This window comes from Haliotis asinina, chromosome 9, assembly GCF_037392515.1.
Source record: "Haliotis asinina isolate JCU_RB_2024 chromosome 9, JCU_Hal_asi_v2, whole genome shotgun sequence".
Classification (NCBI taxonomy): domain Eukaryota; kingdom Metazoa; phylum Mollusca; class Gastropoda; order Lepetellida; family Haliotidae; genus Haliotis; species Haliotis asinina.
In genome coordinates, this window is record NC_090288.1 from 63,544,482 (window position 1) to 63,565,797 (window position 21,316).

The window sequence follows — 21,316 nt, forward strand, 5'->3', positions numbered from 1 at the left end:
ATAGCAGCTTGTCTGAGTCACTTGTACCCGAGAGTTTAGTGTTTCTCAGCACTCAGCAATAGGCCAGCTATATGGCGGCAGTCTGAAATATTTCAGACTGTACTGCTCAAGGGCCAATATTTATCCCCTAATCTCTGCAAATGTAATGTATATGTTACAGGGAATATACATAATACCTGAACATTTCAGAAATTATACATACTACCTGGTCTTAGGAGATTTTTTTAGACATATTCCCTGAAATGCTTGCAAGGTTAAATGTTTTTGCTTTTGTTTTGTGTGTGACGCCACTGACGTAAAAATAGAACTTTTAGCTTGTTAGTATATTGTACTAACAACATCTCACATGAAGTAGTGCAAGATTTCCCACTCCCTGTCGATGAATATGCTTTGTTCTTGTTTTTGTGTATGACACCTTTGATGTAAAAAACTTTAACCTTCCTGAGACAAAACAATTTAATGACTGTACTAGCAACATTTCGGATGAAGTAGTGCAATCAGAATAGTTGTGTGATCACAATAATAGAATAGAATACATCTTCAGCAACCTATGCCTGCAGTAAAACGTGACTCAGTTTGTCGTAAGAGGTGACTAACCAGATCGGGTGCACGTGGTCAGACTCAATGACTTGGTTAGCACATGTAATCAGTCTGGTCCAGACTCTATTATTTACAGACTGTCACCATATAGCTGGAATATCACTGAGTGCAGAGTAAAAGTAAACTCACTCACTCTCTCACTCACTCATTCACTCACATGTAAAAAACAAAGAAATACATGTACCTGGCGATCTTGTTTGCTTTGAACATGTTCCTGTCTCATTTTATGTCATACTTGTGTGAGAAATAAATCCTCCATCAACATGATCAAAAACTGGAGTAGCAACAATAATAAGTGAAGGATTTAATCTTGCAAACAGTTTCAGGAAATATATCTAAAAAACTCTCCTAAAACCAGGGAATATGTATAATTCCTGAACATTTCAGACATTACACATATTACCTGAAATTTTCAGGGATTACGCATATTCCCTGATTATACATATTCCCTGTAACACATACACCCCATATTCCCAAATTCAAAATTAGAACATCATCATACATCAGGTTCAGTCTGTGGATATAGGGAGAAACCTCTTATGACCATGTAATTAGATTGTACATCAATGGACTAACTGCTTTAGATTTAGGGTCATAACACATTAACTTGATTCAGAGGCAAGAGGATTTGAGTACAACTATAAGGCCATCTTAGACAGATGTAGTCCTGTAGTCATGACTGGTATGAAGTAGTCTATATTTTGGTTTATGTAACTTTATGAATCAACAGCAAACAAATGGGAAATAGTTTCTTCCGCTCCCCAATACCCTTTCTTCTTCAGACTAAGAGACATAACACTAAGAGGTTCAACCAGGAATCAGCCCTACATATAGTACTTCATTGGGGGGCTTTTAGCTATAGCAGGGAGCCTATATAGAGAGGGAGAAGAAACACCCCGAAAAGCCCCTGAACGTATGTCTCGGGTCGTTATGTAACCAGTGTACCAAATATGGTGGCAGCGTAGTACTTAAGATTGTGCCCGGTTTATTTTCAGCAGCTGATTAAATTCGCTGAGTGTTCTAACAACTGAAATCCTACATGTAGAAGATAAGTTAACTATTTTGACACTTCAGTTTAAGTCAAATAATGGTATAAGTGTCTGTGTTAGGACAGTAGATTTGTAGTGAAGTTTCAAGTCGGTATGTTATAGCTCACTGGCTTCTATTCTTGATTCACCGCAAACATAGACTAAATTGTGCCAATAAAAACTTCTTTCACACATTCGTATTAATTTTTAGAAGGGAAACATACCTTTAGTTGAAAGGTATTTGCAGTAATAGCAGAGACCATATAATAGAGGGACGGCCCTCAAGCCAATGCTCGAAACCATCCGCGCTACGGCTTGTACTGCGCAGCCTATCCGGAAGCTTCGAGGAACGTGTGTTCACTTCAGTCATAGATTTTGCGTATTTTAATAACAAAGGTAAGATTTAGTTTTTCTCATTTATTCTCATGTACATACATATATTTGTAAGAGTGCATCTGAGGTTTTTAGTGGTGCTAAAGCGTATACATGTCTTTGTATTTGATGAATGCTGTCATGTGTGATCGTTGGTCTGTGAGGACAATGGCGGCGGTGCAAAATCGGCGGAAGTCTCGATTTTGATTTTCAATAACAGCTACTAATTTTCAATACCAATCCTTAGATACCGGGATGTAATAAAAGCAGATTAGATAAAGTTTGGTTTAGTGGTATTTATAAATCTGTGGAGGACGTATAATTCCTTATTTTGACTCCTGCAATACGACGAAATGTGAATGTTTTCTGAAATATTTACTTCACAACACTTGATTTCCGCACGCTTTCACAATAACAGCTTACTACTAGCATTTTTAAAATAAGTATGTGAACATTTACGGCGAATTCCTCTTTTGCTTGGTACTAAATTTATATGGCTATGATCGGTAGTTTATTTTTTATGATTTTTTACGTAAACCCGCATTTGTATCATGTACTGCACATTTCAGATACCATGTAGCAGACGACACAACATTAATTTTGTTTGTTAATATGACCCAAATATATGTTTAATCCATTCTTCAAAAGTCTCATGCACTTGTGGGTTGTACATAATTGTACATATTTCCATTTTTGTTCATTGTGATGATTATGCTTGTAGCAAATATCCTTATTTTTCATGAAATAATATATTTTTCTGTTTTGATCATTTTTCTTCTTAATGAAGTTCAATTATGATTTAAAGTACCTTATTCAACTTTATACTTATATCATTACACCAATAATAGCATAAACTTATTGTAGATGCCCAGGAAAAAGAAAGTTCAATGAACAGTTCTTGATTGCAGGGAAGTAATATTCAAAATGGTGTCACTGTTAACTAAGGGTGCACACCAAAGAAATCATTTCATTGGATGAAAAATTGTTGATAAAAAGTTGATAATTTGTAGTTATTGGTATTTATTTATTCTATAGGTGTTTGTATTATCCGTTATCTGCAGAAAAAAAGTTTGAAATATCAAAACGTTAATTAAGTGTTAATTAAGTGCAATATTCCCATCTTGAGAGTAAGTAAACAGATCTTGTTTGAAAGAGCATTGACAACCAGCTATCATATAATTTCAACAAGTATTTAGAGCACTGAATTCATGTTATTTTTTCTTTAATATCAAAATTGTTCCTCTCCTTTTTTCAGTTCAATAGATGCACTATGTGACAAACAGTGGAAGTCATTCTTCATTGACCTCACTGATGAACGCACAGACACCCCATGCCAGCAGGAACAGACAGATTATGATGGCTGTTCTGCCATTAATTCTGCGGTTTAGCAAAAACTGGGTGAAGATGTGAATAAGTCTGTGATGGCTGCTGACTTTTTCTATACAGGTGTGCATACTCTAAATAAAATCTTCCTGTATGCGCATCTGATGACATATGATCCAAAGTACCTCTCGAGAGCTTGATAATGAGCTTCAATGGCAAAACCCATTGAACACATAGTGTAACTTTATTGTCACAATAACTATGAAATAAATAAAGAAATTGACTGTCCAGATAACTTAGTTTTGTCTTCAACTATAAAATCGTTTGTGACATGGGAATCTCTACTAAGGGCTTTTACAGTTTGAATCAGATCATGACCAAGTATTGAACCTGACTGTGATGCATCCATCATAGGGTTGCAAATACACTATCTTTCAGGCATCCATCATTTGAACATCACTTGCAAGACGCAAGACCTTTGAACTGTGTTTTTCATCAGGTTTGAAACTGTGGTTTGATGGTTATTCTCTTAAAGATATCCGTGGATGAAGTTGTGTACAGATTTGATATTTTTCATTTACAATATCATGTTTTAATATTTTAAAAAATTAGTATATTCTTTAGTGTTAGTCTCAATTTCAAACAGTTGACATTCATATTTGTTTTTAATGAAAGCTTGAAAGAATATTATCTAAATAGTTGTATTTAGCAATACATATACATTTATTGTTCTTTTATAAAACATATAACATAACATCACAATCACACCTGCACAGTCCCAGTCAGTTGCAATTCCGGTATTTTCGGAAAGGTATGTGACAAATTTTTCATGGTGAGTGTCACCATGACACAAAATTAAAGTTATGAACCCTATGAAAATAATTAATTTCATCGGGTGGTGTGTTTGGGGGGATGCCTCATGACCTTTATATCATGACAAGTTCAAGTTCTCAAGTCATTGCTTCATTCCCTCTCAATCTACTGTGAAAGAAACGGTCAAATGGTCACAAAATCAACTATACACAGTTACTGTATGTAATGTTGTACATTGACGTTTGTGAAAATGGTCCTCGTGGCTTTAGTAGTTCTGAGTAGCTTTCCTTTGCGAAAAAAACCATATTATAATGTGCGTATGTCTCGGTACGGCTCCGAAAGCGTTATCACTGTCAGCCCCAAACTGGCATTCAAACAAACATTACTGTACCACATAACGTTCGTGGATAACATGAAATCGTGTTTCGTTGGGACTATCAGCTTCATAGAGTTACGCAAATTAATATGAAATCAAAATCAGAGACTAATAGCGTCATTTAGTGAACCACCAACCAGTGGCAACGGATGCTTAAAACAAAATCTAGAGGTTATGTGATGAAGTTCAGCGAACATCAGGGATATTGACAACAGTACTGTTACATGACTGGCCTAAAACGGCATGGATTTCGCGAGCGATACACATTTTCAGCGATTTTGTCAGTTGACATGTGGGACAGTTGAAAAGTTGACATCTTCTGAGAGACAAGATAAAGATTACGATTATTGTAATCAGTTTATTGGAGCTGTTCATGTAATCTTTGACTGTCAGTCGCAGCCGGTGAAATCCAGCTAAGGAATTAACTCTCGGTCCGGATATTACGCAATATTGTTTACGTGGTTACCAGAGTGTTCATTTGCGAATGTCTGCGCATCTGCTGCGCATGTGTTCCGGTAACCGGAAGTTAGCAGCAGGGTGTCGATGTGTATCAGTTACATGCCAGACCGTAGCGCTGATGTTTAATGGTAAACTGTTGGAGAGGGCCGTCCCTCTATTATATGGTCTCTGGTAATAGTAATAGTTTTCTGACTTAAAAAAATTGTTAGTGTGTAATTGTTAAACACAGCTGAAGTAGCTCTGGAAACAAGTCAAGTCCCTGTGTGCGTTGGAGCATGACAAGGCACACGTTAATTAGTACAAATGGTAAAGAAAGCAAGCGAATGACCTATCCCTGTTGTAGATTATCACTGGTTTTAGTAGTCCAGCATATAACTAGACGACTTCGCACTAAACCAAGTCCAAGGTGTGCTCGATGTCTAGCCGGCGAGTGAATTTTCTTTGACGCACTTTGCGCTATACAGAGATGTAGGCCTTGGTTGGAATACGAGTTTATTCATATGAACTATGGTTTTAGTTGTTTGGGGGAGTCCTCCAGTAATGGTGGTGTTAGGTTTTGCTAATAATTTTAGTATACATCAATTTATAAATGTATTTGGGATTGTGGAATGGGAGGAACTCTTACTATGTAATGACATGTATGCTTCAAACTAATTTACTCAATTCACAACCAGCAAACGTAGCGTGTAAATCTTCATGTTTAGAACATGTCCGTAAAGGGAGATAAATCTGCTATAATATGTAAACACTATCTCCGACAAAAATGACAGCCCGTATCAGATGAAATACGTTTGCCATATTCAGAAAACTTTGGCAGACACCCCTTGGTAAGGAAATTTTAAATCAGTTATCGACTTCAAATGAATCATTGTGGAATTACCCCACAGTGAATATACTCACCATCGCTCTCCAACAAGTGTAACACGTCGGCATCCATCTTACTTCCGTTATTCCGAACGAAGCCGGAATATGCCGAACTATGTTAGTACTAAGATATATGACACTTGCTCCAAATCGATCTTATCAAACAATATGGGAATTCCGTAAAATACGCATTTTTGTGAGTTCTCTGAAAGTTATTTTATTTGGCATAAAGGTCAAGGACGTTATTCAAAAGGAAAACAAACCCATGTGGTTTGCTCACCGAGTGCAGTTACAACGTTAAACTTATTTTGATCCCACAGGTATGGACCTTGCATCTGGTTACTTTAACCCTACACGATAGTGTAACGTAAAGTGCGAAAGGTACTCCAGGATCTGTTTTTCCCTGGTCAGAGAGGTACACAATTTTGCCTTACAGTAACCCTTCAGTCACAGCTGATCGCTGGTCTACGAGCGCTAACTTTCCTCAGATGCTTGCAGGCGTATAAATCCTGGTTTATAGTCCAACTTTTAGGAGCAAACAACAACATTAGATGATCGTTGACCGGTCTTCATATCTGTCATGTGGAATCACAGTACGACTGAATCCTATGTAGTCTCCACGGTTCTGTTTGGTCAGAACAATATTTTGCAAGTATCAACTCTAGATCATTAAATCTATCAAGTCTTCGAATGGCATTCACAAGTGGTGCACATAAGGGGCAGAATTTATGAGTGTCAAGGATTCTTTTATGAGGAACACAATTTTAGTGTGTATTATTACACCTTCATCAATGAATGATATTCTCGGCGATGTTTCTCGGATGTTTCGTGGTATATGCTTAAAGGGGCACTGATGCGGAGCATTTTCCGTGGACTGGTGTAAACTTTTGTTATTGTTTTTCTCCCGTGAGTACCCGGATGATATCCCAGAATTCGTGACTGGTTCGTGACCTCTGCTGCGCAGTCCGTAAGCGCAATTGATAGTTTAATTATAGACAGATCAACTGAGGTGAAGTCAATTGTACTTCATTACAAATGTATTATGAAAACAAATGAAACACTTAGAAGGTTAATCATCTGCCAGTGGTAGAAATGGTAAAAAACTATTAGGACGGAAAAATAACGAAGCCAATGTACGTCTCTATATTTTGTCTCATAACCCTAATTAGTTTATTGTCATATTTGTATGATTCTGAAAATTAATAAAAGAACACACGATTTGCTTATACTCATAGTAAATTTCTAACATAACAGCAACATTTATACATTGTATAGATTGCCAATGTGGATCCTATTTCACACACATACGCGATCTAGTGTGTGTTTTCTGTCATATAGATTCTGCTGAATGCTACAACAAATAAATTAAAACAAAATGCAAATAATGAACGTAAAACAGACTAATTTTACAGCAACAGTGTCAGGCTACTACCTTGTTCAGGAATGTATCCATCAATATCCACGTAAAAGAAATCGTATTCCATTCATCTGCAGCTGGTAAATAATCCTGCTCTGTGTCGCGTGTCTTACAACTGTCTCATTTGCGAAAAAGTAACACATCGTTTCACGTCTTTCGTTGGTGAACTAGATAAACCTCTCATTGGTCTCCCAAGATAGCACACCTGGCAACTAATTGTATGATGTCCACTATTCTAAGTAATTTAGTTGACCAATATTGAGCAATCAATCAATCAACGCAAGGGTGGTTAATTCTTTGAAGGGAGGATGTTGTTTTTGCACTCACACTTTACGACAGGGTGTAGTCATCTACACACACTGCCCTTTGACAAATCCGCTAGAAGAACAAAAGTAATTAATCAATCAGTGTGTTATCGGATAATCCTTTGATCGATGTTTGTTTTTGTAACTCAGGTGATAAACCCTCTTGCATCACTTACATGCACATATTACATAACATACAATACATTTGCCATTACAGACCTTAATTTATAATGTTGAGTATTTACTCCAGACAGGAGAAATGCCAAATGGGAACCTTTGTTGAGTAACCGAAGTGGTGTTGCTACTAATTATACCTGTTATAAATTCATGAATTGACCATCAAGAGAATGATGACAAATAACACGTGTAGGTTTACACCATCAAACGCGAGTTACAGCAAGGAAGATGTAATCTCTGTGTCGCATGCAGCCTGAAAACACTTATGGGCCGAAACTGTTTTGAGGATACCAACGGAATTTCGTTACATAAGGAATACACACAGGCATTACTTTCGTAAATAAGTGAAATAAGTTTTTTTGTACGTAAGACAATTTTCTGATTTCTCTACCAAAGCCAAGGTCATCGTTTTTTTGTTTACGAATTCAAATAAATCAACTGTGTGTTTTATTATCATAAATAATAAACCATTGTAGCTACCATAGCTACAAAAATTTACGTATGCTATTTGCTATCACAGCTCAACCAACACTCAAAACTACCTAAATATACAGCTTTGCAATCTTCCGTACTGAAACAAATGGCTTGCTACGTGCCTGTAGACATCATATTTTCATGTAACATGATTAAATATCGAGGTTAAAAACACAGAAATAGGATCAAATTGGATCAGTAAGTATACCATCCAAGCATCCGAAAAGAACTACACTGCTGGGATATATGGTTACGATCAGACAGGGAATACCATGGATATTTTTAAACAAATGGCATGTGATGGGCATCCGGCCTCCTGACTGTTTAAGTGAAGAAATTTTGCTAATATGGACAGGAGCCCAGTTCCTTAGTCCGTCACGGTCGAAGGAGTGGGCACTGACCAATTTGCGGTCTGCTTTCGTAATTAGACCGTTGGCGAGAAGCATTATTCGCTCCGCATCAGTGCCCCTTTAAGAGTAGCACCCCCTTTTGTCGTATGAGGAAGCAAGCATCTACCCCCAATGCAGCGTCTCCCGTAATAAAGTTATGAAAATGGCATTGATAATTCCTCTCCAACTGTATTGAAAGCTTGTGTGTTCAGCATGCTGTCAACAAGAAAATAGTTAGACTTCAGGCTTTGTGGTGGATTTGGTGCCTCACTCTGTGAGTGTTTGTGCAAATCCCAGGTGTGCTCAATCCTCCAATAGTACCTACTTGAGTTGAAGGGTTGTTGTTGGAATAGCTACTTAAGACACATACCAAAATACATTTCTGTATACAGAAATGTACCCTGAACAAATCAAGATGAAGAACTGTATACCAGGTACCCTAACAGAAACGAAGTCCATATTCCACAACCCCAAACCAAAACAGTATGTAGTTGTGCCATTCACACAGGTGATTGAGAGCGGTATTGTGCATCGTGAAATATTCCTTACTGTATGTGCATGTTTCATTTATAAGGCAACCATATGCATCATATATAACAGCGATATAGTTCCAATCAAGAAAATGGTGCAATGCAGAATCGACTTGTCCTATGGTATGTCTCTGTATTGAGATGTGTGGCAAAGGCTATTGTACATTCCTGTATTCAGATGTGTGGCAAAGGCTATTGTATGTTCCTGTATTCAGATGTGTGGCAAAGGCTATTGTATGTTCCTGTCTTCAGATGTGTGGCAAAGGCTATTGTATGTTCCTGTCTTCAGATGTGTGGCAAAGGCTATTGTATGTTCCTGTCTTCAGATGTGTGGCAAAGGCTATTGTACATTCCTGTATTCAGATGTGTGGCAAAGGCTATTGTACGTTCCTGTATTCAGATGTGTGGCGAAAGCTATTGTACGTTCCTGTATTCAGATGTATTGCAAAGGCTATTGTACGTTCCTGTATTCAGATGTGTAGCAAAGGCTATGGTACGTTCCTGTATTCAGATGTGTGGCAAAAGCTATTGTACGTTCCTGTATTCAGATGTGTGGCAAAGGCTATGGTACGTTCCTGTATTCAGATGTGTGGCAAAAGCTATTGTACGTTCCTGTATTCAGATGTGTGGCAAAGGGTATGGTACGTTCCTGTATTCAGATGTGTGGCAAAAGCTATTGTACGTTCCTGTATTCAGATGTGTGGCAAAGGTTATTGTACCTTCCTGTATTCAGATGTGTGGCAAAGGCTATTGTACGTTCCTGTATTCAGATGTGTGGCAAAGGCTATTGTACGTTCCTGTATTCAGATGTGTGGCAAAGGCTATGGTACATTCCTGTATTCAGATGTGTTGCAAAGGCTATGGTACATTCCTGTATTCAGATGTGTGGCAAAGGCTATGGTACATTTCTCTTTACAGCTTTACTATTCAAGGTAGAAGTGGTGGAATAAAAAGAAACAGAAGGAGATTCACACTGGGTCAAGTTTATTAACCCCCAAAACATAAGTAAGAATGTATCCAGGTCAGTAAACTCCACAGTGACAAGAGAGACCCCTCCCGCACCCCACCTTAAGGGGAATAAAATGATATGAAATATTAAACTTAATGAGTATAAGACAATACAAAATTGCTGAAGTTACGAAGTGATAAGAGAAGTGCTTATTCATTTGCTTGGTTGAATGGTAGATTTGGTACCATACCTGAGCAAGCACATGAGATAAAAGATAAGCTACCCAACAACTGAACAGTAATACTACTGGGAGTGGTTGGAGGATAACAGTCTTTTCTGCATGATATGGCTGCATCCATGATGTGCACCTGTAAATTGCAAAAAGCAAAAATAATTAATTGTGCCATTAGCTGAAAGTTGCTGACACAAACAAAATACATAAAGTAAAAGTTACCACAAAATTTAAATTGTAATCATTCTGACTGCTGTTCCAATTGCACAATTGATGATATCTTTAGTTTTGGATGTGTTTACCACACATGGCACTGGGACAGCTTGATCAGCAGGCAGGTCTGTAAAGTTGTGAAGCCCGCAAACACCCCTGGCAGACTGTTTTGACCACTTGACCACTTCAATAAGCCATGTATGAACATGTTGACTCAGGTGATGCTGGGGATGCAGATGACAGACATGTCCTGAGGAGTGAGTGAGGGAGAACATGAGGAAGATGTTGTAGAGAATTACTGCTACAGTAATCGCCCAGTATGGAGAGCCTGAGGGCGGAGATGTCCGGTGTTACGTTGTGTTGTGACCGCAGTAGCCATGCTGGTCCGGAAACAGAATTTACATGGAAAAAACCACTGGAACTGTTTTCCGAGAAGAAAGTCGTCAAGATGTGTGCACCCATGGTTAGATACTCAAAGTATGTATTTCTCTCCTTTTTCAGTCATCCTGCATTGCCATTGAAACTAAGTCCTTCCCGAAATATGATATCTCTCTGATAAAAGATATGAGGAGCCCTACATGGGAGACTGCATCAGCTGACTCCTCACGAAAATTGCCCATCCAGTATTATCAAGTCAGTGATTTGTACTGATGGAGATAAACAGACGTTAAGATGTTTCTTTAGTCATAAATCCCTTTGAGTGTAGATGAGATCCTACGTGTTGTATACTGTATCCATATAATGAATGTGATAAACATTGACTTCAGTAGTCTTTACAGGATACCCGCAGAGGTCCAGGATAGAAAAAGGCCATCAGCAACTCATCCTTGCCATAAAAGGCGACTGTGCTCAGCTAAGAGGCAACTGACGGCATCAGATGGTCAGGCTCGCTGACTTAGTTGACACATGACATCGGTTCCCAAATACGCAGATCGATGTTCATGCTGTTGATCACTGGATTGTCTGGTCCTGACTTGATTACATATGGTAAACATGGTAATGAACCACTGTACTGTCACATTTTGCATTTTCTTAATTACTTGAGTTTTTCCCTTCTCAAGAATGGGTACAATGAATATTTCTGTGTCTCTCAGACTGAAATATATTTTTGCACATGTCCATTCTATTCATATGTATACTAGAAGCTCATTCATAATCATGAAAATCCTAATCCATTTACATAACATCTCAAGGTGTACTTCAGGTCACATCACAGGTATGATATAATGAGGGTATTGATGTGACATCCTCCTCTGTTTGCAGACTCCCATTCCGTCTGCTGGTCAGGAAGTACGACTGTGATATCGCCTTCACTCCAATGATCATCTCGGACAGTTTCATACAATCACAGAAAGCCAGGGACAGTGATTTTACAACCTGTAAACGTATGTCTCTCTAACCGGTGATATTTACTATTTGGAACTTTTCTTTCTCTTATTTGCAGTGAACACATTGGCATGAGTTCGAAGTAGTATTTGTGATTATTTAAATCTAACATTGTCTGACATAGTTAGAAAGTAACAAGAAATAGGCTATGACACATGTAATATTGTTCCCCACAATGTGTCATTGTATCACGTCACTCTCCACCCCTTTACAGTGTTTACTCTTAGTAGTAGGGGTAGTGGGGTAATCAAGTGGTTAAATTGTTCTCTCTTCATATACCCTTTCAACCATTCAAATGTTAAACCATGTTAGGAGGACATTTATCGTAGTTTGTGTTTCTAAATAAAAATGCTATCTTTGCATCCTGGACTTATGGTGATTATGTCTCTGACCTACTTTGATAAATGCAAGACCTAGTCTCTAACACCTGCATTTGGGCTACACGTGCTGGGGTTATTACCAGTTAGAAGTCACATCATCAGATAACAGCATGAAAGACAGGCATGTTTATTGGCCGCCCCGTGTTAAGCCATGTCCTTTCTCCCTGCTGCCATTACCTCATGCAGTCCTGTATAGTTCCCCTACTGCCTAACAGTTTACAGTTTGGAACTTGCAGCCAACAATGTCACTTGGAGCCTGGATGGCAAAGGATGGGAACACCAACCAATTTGTTTAGAAATATAAACTTGTCTGAAAATTCAAAAGTTTCCATTTGTATAATATGAAAATAGGTATCAATCGGATTGACCATGTTACCTGTGTGGAAATAGACCCTTGCCATATTGCCATATTGACAGTTTTACTGTTGGGCAGTTAGATAAAGTGAGTGTATCAAACCACAACAGAGGTTCACACAATAATCCTATACAAGAAGCAAAAATATAATTCTGGTTTTACCTCCAGCTCAACCCTTAGCCACATTGACAGCTGGGCTGCCAAATGTGGACTCACGTCAGTCAATGAAACAATACTTTTTACAAGATATTATTCAGGTGGAACCTTTCCCCAACATTTTGCTTCATTTGTCTCTTCAAGGCCAGAAACGGTCCACAATAGCTTGTGTCACCCGGTGTGCTTGTTAATTAAGAGCTGACAGATAAAGATGTGAGACAAGATTCCAGACCACTGGTGAGGATGCTGGTCCGGCCAGCCATGGCAGTTAGATATGTTTACTTTGTAACCCGACCCCCAAAGTCAGTTAGTGTTTTTGCAAATGTTAACAGACCCTGAACCTGAAGAAATCTAGACTTGTTTCATTTACGCCTTTACTACTGCAAAGAAGACTTGGCAGTCGGCAAAATAATGTGGTTCAGTGACTGTGAGACAGACTACTCTACTCTAACTTTGTCTGAAACTGAAACCAACTGTAGAGGGTATGTTGACTCGGCAGGTACTTACACTGACTGGTCAGCACTGATGGATGGGTTTCAAGTATTAGTCAAAATAAGAAATATAATGCCAGAATCATCCAGGTTTGCATCTACTCAGTCAATGACGGTATCTTACAGATGATCGACCCCTCATTGTACAGTTTGCTGCAAGTAAACCCAAAGATTTTGCTGATGCTGCCGAAATTGTGTCACCGTATGTATTTGTGTTCAATGTGTTTCAAGGGGTAAGAGTGTACAGAATCTGATGTTAACAGTGTAGGAGGCTTAGGCCTTGTGTTGTGTACTGTACACGTCTGTGTGTGATGTTGACAGTGTAGGAGGCTTAGGCCTTGTGTTGTGTACTGTACACGTCAGTGCGTGATGTTAACAGTGTAGGAGGCTTAGGCCTTGTGTTGTGTACTGTACACGTCTGTGTGTGATGTTAACAGTGTAGGAGGCTTAGGCCTTGTGTTGTGTACTGTACACGTCTGTGTGTGATGTTAACAGTGTAGGAGGCTTAGGCCTTGTGTTGTGTACTGTACACGTCTGTGATGTTAACAGTGTAGGAGACTTAGGCCTTGTGTTGTGTACTGTACACGTCTGTGTGTGATGTTAACAGTGTAGGAGGCTTAGGCCTTGTGTTGTGTACTGTACACGTCTGTGTGTGATGTTGACAGTGTAGGAGGCTTAGGCCTTGTGTTGTGTACTGTACACGTCTGTGCGTGATGTTAACAGTGTAGGAGGCTTAGGCCTTGTGTTGTGTACTGTACACGTCTGTGTGTGATGTTAACAGTGTAGGAGGCTTAGGCCTTGTGTTGTGTACTGTACACGTCTGTGATGTTGACAGTGTAGGAGGCTTAGGCCTTGTGTTGTGTACTGTACACGTCTGTGTGTGATGTTGACAGCGTGGGAGACTTAGGCCTTGTGTTGTGTGCTGTACACGTCTGTGTGTGATGTTGACAGTGTAGGAGGCTTAGGCCTTGTGTTGTGTACTGTACACGTCTGTGATGTTGACAGTGTAGGAGGCTTAGGCCTTGTGTTGTGTACTGTATACGTCTGTGTCTGATGTTAACAGTGTAGGAGGCTTAGGCCTTCTGTTGTGTCCTGTACACGTCTGTGTGTGATGTTAACACTGTAGGAGGCTTAGGCCTTGTGTTCTGTACTGTACACGTCTGTGCGTGATGTTGACAGTGTAGGAGGCTTAGGCCTTGTGTTGTGTGCTGTACACGTCTGTGCGTGATGTTAACAGTGTAGGAGGCTTAGGCCTTGTGTTGTGTACTGTACACGTCTGTGTGTGATGTTGACAGTGTAGGAGGCTTAGGCCTTGTGTTGTGTACTGTACACATCTGTGATGTTGACAGTGTAGAAGGCTTAGGCCTTGTGTTGTGTACTGTACACATCTGTGATGTTGACAGTGTAGAAGGCTTAGGCCTTGTGTTGTGTACTGTACATGTCTGTGTGTGATGTTAACAGTGTAGGAGGCTTAGGCCTTGTGTTGTATACTGTACACGTCTGTGTGTGATGTTGACAGTGTAGGAGGCTTAGGCCTTGTGTTGTGTACTGTACACGTCTGTGATGTTGACAGTGTAGGAGGCCTAGGCCTTGTGTTGTGTACTGTACACGTCTGTGCGTGATGTTAACTGTGTAGGAGGCCTAGGCCTTGTGTTGTGTACTGTACACGTCTGTGATGTTAACAGTGTAGAAGGCTTAGGCCTTGTGTTGTGTACTGTATACGTCTGTGATGTTTACAGCGTGGGAGGCTTAGGCCTTGTGTTGTGTACTGTACACGTCTGTGTGTGATGTTAACAGTGTAGGAGGCTTAGGCCTTGTGTTGTGTACTGTACATGTCTGTTGTGTACTGTACACATCTGTGCGTGATGTTAACAGTGTAGGAGACTTAGGCCTTGTGTTGTGTACTGTACACGTCTGTGTGTGATGTTGACAGTGTAGGAGGCTTAGGCCTTGTGTTGTGTACTGTACACGTCTGTGTGTGATGTTGACAGTGTAGGAGGCTTAGGCCTTGTGTTGTATACTGTACACGTCTGTGCGTGATGTTAACAGTGTAGGAGGCTTAGGCCTTGTGTTGTGTACTGTACACGTCTGTGCGTGATGTTGACAGTGTAGGAGGCTTAGGCCTTGTGTTGTGTACTGTACACGTCTATGTGTGATGTTGACAGCATGGGAGACTTAGGCCTTGTGTTGTGTGCTGTACACGTCTGTGATGTTGACAGTGTAGGAGGCTTAGGCCTTGTGTTGTGTACTGTACACGTCTGTGATGTTGACAGTGTAGGAGGCTTTGGCCTTGTGTTGTGTACTGTACACGTCTGTGCGTGATGTTAACAGTGTAGGAGGCTTAGGCCTTGTGTTGTGTACTGTACACGTCTGTGCGTGATGTTGACAGTGTAGGAGGCTTTGGCCTTGTGTTGTGTGCTGTACACGTCTGTGTGTGATGTTAACAGCGTGGGAGACTTAGGCCTTGTGTTGTGTACTGTACACGTCTGTGCGTGATGTTAACAGCTAGGAGGTTTAGGCCTTGTGTTGTGTGCTGTATACATCTGTGTGTGATGTTGACAGTGTAGGAGGCTTAGGCCTTGTGTTGTGTGCTGTATACGTCTCTGATGTTAACAGTGTAGGAGGCTTAGGCCTTGTGTTGTGTACTGTACACGTCTGTGCGTGATGTTAACAGCGTGGGAGACTTAGGCCTTGTGTTGTGTACTGTATACGTCTGTGATGTTAACAGTGTAGGAGGCTTAGGCCTTGTGTTGTGTACTGTACACGTCTGTGCGTTATGTTAACAGCGTGGGAGGCTTTGGCCTTGTGTTGTGTACTGTACACGTCTGTGTGTGATGTTGACAGCGTGGGAGACTTAGGCCTTGTGTTGTGTACTGTACACGTCTGTGTGTGATGTTGACAGTGCAGTCTTGGTCTTAGCCACTAAGATGGCATGCTGTCTGACATCCTGGGTTTAGTGCCCTGGTGCTAGACACTGATATTCCAAATATCACTCAAAACTGTTCAAGTAATTGACAAATTTGGAATGAAGCAGATGGATTTGGGTCTTACATTTTTCAAGATTTATCACATTTGAAATTTGATTGTGGGAGATGTCATGACTGACTGTTGGGTTTAAACCATGTTGAAGTTGACTACCTCTTTCATTCTTCAATTCATGTCATTGCATCCCTATGCTCATGATGTTGATCACTGGAAATGTCAGGTCCAAAGTCAGTTATTTACAGACCGCCACCTTCTAGCTTCAGTATTGTGGACTAGTGCGTTGAAAAACAAACAATATTCAAGGATACAAGTATTACAAAAGTGTTACAACCAGTACAAGCAGGAGATGAAGCAGTAATAAAATCAGACTACTTGCAGTCTATATTTAACAGCCTCATTCATAGCAATCAACCGATCAGAAGCAAGTGTTCAATAATCATGGTGGAATCATTTAGCAATTGAGGCAAAACATATTGTTATGTGATGATCAGTATGATATTGTTTATATTTTTAGTTTGTGAGATATGATGACATTTTGATTTGACATTGCATTCACTGCAATACAGTTACTTATAGCAGTAATATGTTTAAGTCCTTGTTTATAGCTTCTAGACAGGACCAGTCATCATGAGGATGTAGGAGCCTTGGGAAGTGGTGGTTAATAATAGTTAGCACGGTTACTATTCCTGGGGCTACATAGATTATTCTGTACCAACATGGAGATTCATGTTGTTATCTATGTTTTGTTTTTTTTCATGGTTGGCTGTTTCAGATATGCAGATGGTGTGGATCTCAACTGTGGCTGTCCTCAAAGGTATGTGTGATTTCTTACATTGGTTTCACATGTTATACTTTCAAGGCACTGACTGTGACAGACCTATTACTGACAGCTGGATGAGGGGGCACACAGTATAACTTGATTCACAAATGTAAGCCTTCTTAACATGGTGTGTCATAGCGTGGTAACCTAAGGTGAGTCCACTTCTCAGTCTTGATCACAGTGTTCAAGCTGTCAGCAACTGTTGAACAATCACGTACTGGACAAAAATGGGACGAAGACAGAGCTCAGGTCTCAGTGCTTGACCTGGCCCACTGTGTGTCACTGTACTTGTTCTGCTGCAGAGACAAAAGGCTACCTGTGCCAGCAACAATGCCTTACCTGTCCCAGACTTTATTATGCTCCAGTTTTGCTACAAATGAATAATAGAATATTTCTGACTCCCACGTAAAACAAACTTCACACACACACACCCATTGAGGGGCTTGCTGGTGAACAAGTGATAACATGGCAATGGTAGATGTTGATCTGTAAGCCCTGAGATGTTGTTACAAACATTGTATGTGTTCCTGTTCTCCTGACGTCTCCAGGTGGGCGATGGCTGATGGCTACGGAGCTTGCCTCATCAAGAAACCAGAGCTGATGTGTGATATTGTGAAGGAAGCAAGAGCTAGAGTTCCCGAGGAAGAATTTACAGTATCAGTGAAAATACGAATACATAAAAATATCAGGTAACTTCATCAGTCTTTTGTTGTATGTCACTGATAATGTTTATAACTGTGTATTACATTGTGTTATGTTATGTTACAATGAATAAAGTCATACCTCCTGCAGGAAAAGATATTCAATACGTTAAGGAATGTGACAACATATGTTTATCCTTTTTGATGAAGTAGTGTGGCTCTTGGATCTTTAGGAAACCCAGTATTTTTGGTCATTTGTAAAAGCATGTAGTCAAGAGGCTGGTAAAATGAAAGATGTTTGACAACATGCTTGGTTTTCATGGATGCCAAAGACATTTTCCAGTTAGCACCTTTACAGATTTGTTTGACATAGGAGTGCTCATATGATTTCATTTTAAGATGAATTGTTTAATTAAAATTATTATTTAAAATTATTTGTCTCATCCATTGTCTCAAATGGACAAGAGAAACATCAAGATAGATTTGTACTGTTTTTGGCATATCTGACTCAATGCCCCTTAGCCCTAGAACGCTTTTCGCCTTTAGTGCTTGATACCTTTGTATTCCCTGGTAATAATGCTTGATACAAAATCTGACTCGTATCAAAGTGTGAAAACTTGAGAGTTATTTGAACACTTGGAACTGTAGTAGTGTGCAATAACTGACATTAAAGACATCAAATTTGACATATTCTGTAAAAAATTATAAGTATAGAAACAGTTGGACTAGACCATAGTGACTTGACTGAGGGTGACAGTGAAATTCAAGACTTGGAGTTCAGCTGTGTGTACATGAAGACTAACTTCTAGAGTGAGTACAGACTTCTAGAGTGAGGACGTAGAACAAGTGATGTAAGTAATGGAAGGTTTTGTTGACTGTGGTGACTATTTCTAGCATTGCTAGTCAATGACCTGCTTGGTGTGCGAGTTATTTGTCTAAGTGTTCCTATATCATTATTCACTCATTCATCCCAGGGACACAGTTGACCTTTGTCAAAAGGTGGAGAAGGCTGGTGTCTCGTTCATATCCGTCCATGGTCGCACCAAGGAGGAGCGTTGCCAACCTGTCCACTACGACGCCATAAAGGCTATCAAGGACAGCGTTAGTGTACCCGTGGTTGCCAATGGTGACATCAAGTCCATGGATGATGTGTCAGATGTCCGTGATAGGACAGGAGTTGATGGTGAGTTGATGCGTTTACATATTTGTCTGCTGCCTGTTACATTGTAAGGATATCATTTTTCATAGAGATGTGGTCCTCATTGGAAACAAAGCAGAATGATGTTGATGTGATGATGATTATGATGTTGCGGTGTTGTAGGTGTGATGTCTGCGCGGGGCATGCTGTCTAACCCTGCCATGTATGCCGGCCACACAGAGACACCCCTGCAGTGTGTGAATGAGTGGGTAGGTATCTGGTCACACTCCCTGTTGGCATGGCATCCAGGAGTCATAATATGGCCAAGACCCACCTTCAGTGTTAATGCAACACAAATTCCCAAGTCAGAGGTATTTTCCTATCTTATGCGTTCCCTTGGCACACCAGACACTACTGATCATCGGCTGAAAACCTGGTTTGCTTTGATTATGTTTCCATATTTGTCACTCATGAAGATCCAGGTTAGAATTGATCTTCAGTAACCCATGCTTGTCGTAAGAGTTGACTTACGGGATTGGGTAGTCAGGCTTGCTTGTGTTAAACTAAAGTCACTCACTCCAGTTTTGTCAGTGCTTAAGACTGTCCATATTCTCTCAGTTCCTACTGGCCTTATATTGTTATTCAGTTATGTAAAGGTCATTTTAGTCTCAATTTTTCCCAATGTTGTGTCAATTCATGCCCTGACATGTTATAAAAATGCTCATCTTCACTGAGGTGGTAAGTCTGAAAAACCTGCATCACTTCAGGCTTTCCTGCCACATCTGTCTGACATGTCCAGTCAGTCTACAGTTCCTGTGTCTCCCTGTAGGTGAACCTGGGTCTGAGTCTAGGAGCACCCTTCTCCAACTTCCACCATCACCTCATGTACATGCTGGAGCAGAACCTGTGTCGTGCAGAGCGCCGTTACTTCAACTCCCTCACTAGCATGTCCAGTGTTCTCGACTACCTCAACACCAACTACAGCATTTCGTGACACCAACTACTGGGCTTCTGACATAAACAACAGTGGCCCAAGACACCTACTGTGGGGAGACACGTGGCTATAGAAAACTAGAATGATCAGACTCTAATGTGCTCCACAATTTTCTCACAAGACTCACAAGATATGTATCATTGCCAGGAGCTTAGAATAAGTACTGTTATAAATGCTTGTGTAAATGAGTGTTCAGTTTGCATGTACCTGTTTCAGGGGTTGATATAGGTCCCGCTAAAAATGGATAGAATTATCATTAGAATGCTTGCATGTGATCAGAAATGAGCAGGCCACAGAAACTTGATAATGCCTGCAAAATGCTTGACAACAGGCCATTACCAAGCCCCTAGTTAGGTGACATCATCAGTAGCTTAGCTGTTATGTTCAATCACCTACAGCTCATTTGAACTTGGGTTCATTATTGACGATACTTCTGACTCACATTTGTCACATTTCCTGTACCATTATGCACTTTCTTGCCAGTGCCAACGATCACAATTGTACCATAAATTACAAAATTCAGCGCTGAAAAAACTGACTGGAACTCTAACGTTGTTGAGCACTGAAAACAATGGTGGCTGGTAGTATGGGCAAAGCTCATGGTCAAATGTTGTCACTCTCGGTAGTGACATCACCTGTGATGTGTAAACATTTGTACAAAGTGTTTTAGTGACTTCTGTCATTTGTTGTTACAGTAAATGCTTCAAAACCAATGTTGTTTTTATTGTTGTTTTATTAAAAATGCTATCCATTTTTAGTTATAATAACGGTAATGCTGTCTTTCAGGGCATTATCACTTGCAGAACCCGTCAGTCTTTTTGACTGCCCTCCTTCGTCCATGAGTTAATGGAAGACCTCCGGCTTCTGCAAATGATAATGCCCTAGAAAAACAGAATTACCTTTACACCAGTGATATCATGTCAGTCCTTCACTAAACTGCTTGTAAGATAGGTTACGTATGATTGTTATCAGAGTTTGTTTCTTAAATTGTATAATGGTGGACAGGTAGGATCTGTGGTTTGGTTGAAGCAGCTGAGATAAGATCATTCTGTTGTATATATTTCATGATCATTTACAACTTCCCACATTATTTGTCCCATGTAGTTTCAGAACTTCACCCACATATGCTGACATGTATAGTTCTCAAGACAATATTTATACTGTATATTTTGTGTGCCAGGAGTAATAAATTCTTAAAAGGAATTCTTACTGACTTTAATGAAGTTTTTGATGAATCAGGCATGGATAGCTCAACAGTGCAATGTCAAATTTCACTCAGCTTATATCACGTCCCAGTATGTTGGGACTAGGGTCTGAATCCCAGAGCATCGTCCTTGGTGTCTCAGTAATTGTGTAAATATTCATGAAAACTTGCTCACAACAAGAATACAAGCAAACGATTTTGGTTCCTAATAAATCAAACCAGCTTTTCAGCTTACACACACATCC

The 21,316-nt window shown here is 39.9% G+C and overlaps 2 protein-coding genes across 3 annotated transcripts in view; one reads left to right on the forward strand and one right to left on the reverse strand.

The window, feature by feature from the left end:
- The window catches only part of LOC137295599 (conserved oligomeric Golgi complex subunit 5-like), a 41,101-nt gene extending 35,175 nt beyond the window's left edge, over positions 1-5,926 (reverse strand). Inside the window, exon 1 of the mRNA XM_067827029.1 lies at positions 5,872-5,926. Within this exon, the coding sequence (XP_067683130.1) occupies positions 5,872-5,908 (37 nt within the window). The 5' untranslated portion in view covers positions 5,909-5,926. The remainder of the gene's footprint in view (positions 1-5,871) is intronic.
- Positions 5,927-5,945: 19 nt separating this feature from the next.
- Positions 5,946-21,066, forward strand: LOC137295600 (tRNA-dihydrouridine(20a/20b) synthase [NAD(P)+]-like). 2 transcript variants are annotated; one of them, XM_067827032.1, is made up of 9 exons: positions 5,946-6,250; positions 10,740-10,998; positions 11,785-11,906; positions 13,416-13,491; positions 17,047-17,088; positions 17,643-17,783; positions 18,710-18,918; positions 19,057-19,142; positions 19,703-21,066. In XM_067827032.1, the coding sequence occupies exons 2-9, from the start codon at positions 10,841-10,843 to the stop codon at positions 19,865-19,867; spliced, it is 999 nt and encodes a 332-aa protein (XP_067683133.1). In that variant the 5' UTR covers positions 5,946-6,250; positions 10,740-10,840; the 3' UTR covers positions 19,868-21,066. The 2 variants fall into 2 exon arrangements, with proteins under 2 accessions (XP_067683133.1, XP_067683131.1); XM_067827030.1 differs by having other exon boundaries at positions 6,080-6,155.
- The last annotated feature ends 250 nt before the right edge of the window (positions 21,067-21,316 follow it).

Bases quoted from the DNA above. Each gene is read 5' to 3' on its own strand.
- LOC137295600 (XM_067827032.1), top strand. From the start codon at position 10,841: ATGGAGAGCCTGAGGGCGGAGATGTCCGGTGTTACGTTGTGTTGTGAC. The intron at 10,999-11,784 runs GTATGTATTTCT...CTCTGTTTGCAG, and splicing joins CCCATGGTTAGATACTCAAA to ACTCCCATTCCGTCTGCTGG. The intron at 11,907-13,415 runs GTATGTCTCTCT...GGTATCTTACAG, and splicing joins TGATTTTACAACCTGTAAAC to ATGATCGACCCCTCATTGTA.